This window comes from Cebus imitator, unplaced genomic scaffold (assembly GCF_001604975.1).
Source record: "Cebus imitator isolate Cc_AM_T3 unplaced genomic scaffold, Cebus_imitator-1.0 Scaffold30, whole genome shotgun sequence".
NCBI lineage: Eukaryota > Metazoa > Chordata > Mammalia > Primates > Cebidae > Cebus > Cebus imitator.
The window spans coordinates 3782106-3785086 of NW_016107345.1; the positions used below are offsets into that span (position 1 = coordinate 3782106).

A 2981-nucleotide genomic window follows, 5' to 3' on the forward strand; every position below is an offset into this window, starting at 1 on the left:
AAAAAAAAAAAAAAAAAAAAACCAACAGATAGAGGGAAGAGCTAATTGGTGAACAGTCATAACAAAGAAATAAACAAGTGGTAACTCACCCACTAAGTCTACCTTATTTCTATTTGATTTGCTGTGTGGACATTTTTCGGCTTTCAGTGTCTGAAACTTGTGCCTTGCCCACTGTGTGAGATGGTCAAGCATGGAGAACACAGTCTGTGTACTGAGTTGACACAGATCAGATGCAATGTCTTGGGTATTTATGGTTTGCTGATCATCATGCTTTAGAACTGCCATAATTTCTGCATAAACCTATGAGAACCATTTTATAGTTAATAATAGTATCTATGTAACACCATTTAACTATTGTATGACATTTAAGACTAACCATTCTAAGGCAAAATTTTCAAAAGAAAAAACACAATCAGCTGGCTCATGCCTGTAATCCCAGCACTTTGGGAGGCTGAGGCAGGCTAATCGCCTGAAGTCAAGACGAGCCTGGTCACCATGGTGAAACCCTGTCTATACTAAAAATACAAAAAAATTAGCCAGGCATGGTGGCACATGTGTGCAATCCCAGCTACTCAGGAGGCTGAGGCAGTAGAATCACTTGAACCTGGGAGGTGGAGGTTGCAGGGAGCCAAGAGCACCACTGCACCCAAGCCTGGGCAACACAAGGCTTCATCTTAAAAACAGAAAAATAAAACACAATTGATCGAAAATACATTACTGTTCTTATCTATAATTAAATCAATCAAAGATTAGTCCAAAAAGAAAATAGAGTCACTAAAGAAAATTTAAAAAATTTCTTAATATTCTGGATTATTCAATAAACGACAGTGAAACTTTTGTTAACTAATAGTGAAAAAATCTTACAGTAATATCTCATACTATATGCAAAATTAATTGCAGAATAAATGAAGGACTAAATATAAAAACAGAAGAATTAAAAGAATATATAGGCAAATAAGCTCATGGCATCAGACAAGAAAAGGCATCATATAAAAATCTTAAGATTCATAATCTATAAAAGATGTAAAAATTTTACAGTTACATTTAAAATTTCTGCATGGCAAAATGTACAAAGGTTAAAAAGAAAATGATTAAGTTGGAATAATTTTTGAAAATATGACTGGCAACAAATTGGTGGCTAGAATATACATAGAACTTCTATCAATTAAAAGGATACACACAACCAGGTGCAGTGGCTGACGCCTGTAATCCCAGCACTTTGGGAGGCCAAGGTGGGCGGATCAAGTGGTGAAGAGATTGAGACCATCCTGGCCAACATGGTGAAACCCCATCTCTACCATAAAAATTAGCTGGGTGTGGTGGTGCATGCCTGTAGTCCCAGCTACTTGGGTGGCTGAGGCAGAAGAATCTCTTGAACCCAAGAGGCAGAGGTTGCAGTGAGTGGAGATTGCACTACTGCACTCTACCCTGGTGCCAGAGCAAGACTCTGTCTCAAAAAAAAAAAATAAATAAACAAAACAAAACAAAAAACCCACACCACATAGGCAGAGATACGTAAATGAACATATATAGCCATTCATAGATCTACATTTCCTACTAATACACAGCTCTTCTAATACTAACTACATTGGAGAAAATAAATTTCACATGCTCAAAAACCAAATAAGATGATTTATCTCACCTCCTGCTGATCTTCTTGATTACAACCCAATAAGACATACACCAGAATATGTGGAAGAAGATAGATGGTCACTTTGAAATCATGCTTCATCATAATGCTACAGCAGGTGAAAATTTTACTGGCAAGCTCATGCCGAACCTGTAAACTCAAAATGTGTAAAGACAGTAAGTAATTTAATATACTTTAGTCTACTGATAAAATGTCAAAAATCAGTATGTGAGATAACTTGTCACGAACAAGTATTCTTTTTTAAATTAAAAACAATTTCAATTAATTTTTAAATTAAATTATTTGGGGTTAAAGTCAAATTTTGTTATGACTTAACCTTCAATTTGCTAACATTATTGAACTCGAAATTTTAAAGAGTTTTTTTTTCTTCAGGCCAGGGGTGGTGGTTCATGCCTGTAATCCCAGCACTTTGGGAGGCTGAGGTAGGCAGATCACAAGGTCAGGAGTTGGAGACGAGCCTGGCCAATACGGTGAACCTCTGCCTCTACTAAAAATATAAAAGTTAGCCAGGTGTGGTGGTGGGCGCCTGTAGTCCCAGTTACTTGGGAGGCTGAGGCAGGAGAATTGCTTGAACCCGGGAGGCGGAGGTTGCAGTGAGCCAAGATTGCGCCATTGTACTCCAGCCTGGGCAACAGAGAGAGATTCTGTCTCGAAAAAAATAAAGTGTTTTCTTCAAATACAAAGCCAAAAACCAAAAGAACCTCACAATATTCCAGAGCTGAAAATAGTTAACAGTATTTCACATTTTACATATTAAATTTTCATTAAAAAAAAAAGAAAATGTCTCAAAGTAACCAACTACAAATTAGCATAATGATATTTTAAAACACTAACAGAAATGTTAATGAAAGGCGGGGCACAGTGGCTCACACCTGTAATCCCAGCACTTTGAGAGGCCGAGGTGGACAGATCACCTGAGGTCAGGAGTTCAAGACAAGCCTGGCTAACATGGTGAAACCCTATCTCTACCAAAAATACAAAGATTAGCCAGGTGTGGTGGCTCACACCTGTAATCCCAGCTACTTGTGATCCTGAGGTGGGAGAATCACTTGAACCCAGGAGGTGGAGGCTGCAATGAGCCCAGATTGTGCCATTACACTCCAGCCTGGGGGAGGGAGGGAGGGAAAAAGGAAGGAAGGAGGGAAGGAAGGAGGGAGGGAGGGAGGGAAGGAAGGAAGGAGAATGAAAATCAAAAATTATAAATTTTAAATCTAATGTAAACATTTTATTGGAACACAGAGTATCTTTGTCTGCCATGTAAAAATTTCTCATTAAAAAAATAGAAATATACCTTTGCTTTTTCCATGAAAGTTTTTTTTTTTTTTTTTTT

General features: G+C 37.7%; 1 protein-coding gene across 3 annotated transcripts in view; it reads right to left on the minus strand.

Moving 5' to 3' along the window:
- ATR (ATR serine/threonine kinase) overlaps positions 1–2981 on the minus strand; it is a 133418-nt gene that overhangs the window by 59651 nt on the left and 70786 nt on the right. For all 3 annotated transcript variants that reach the window (XM_037736836.1, XM_037736835.1, XM_017523751.2), the window contains 2 exons: positions 1643–1780; positions 90–300 (listed from right to left, as the gene is read on the minus strand). In XM_037736836.1, coding sequence (XP_037592764.1) covers positions 90–300; positions 1643–1780 — 349 coding nt within the window. The remainder of the gene's footprint in view (positions 1–89; positions 301–1642; positions 1781–2981) is intronic.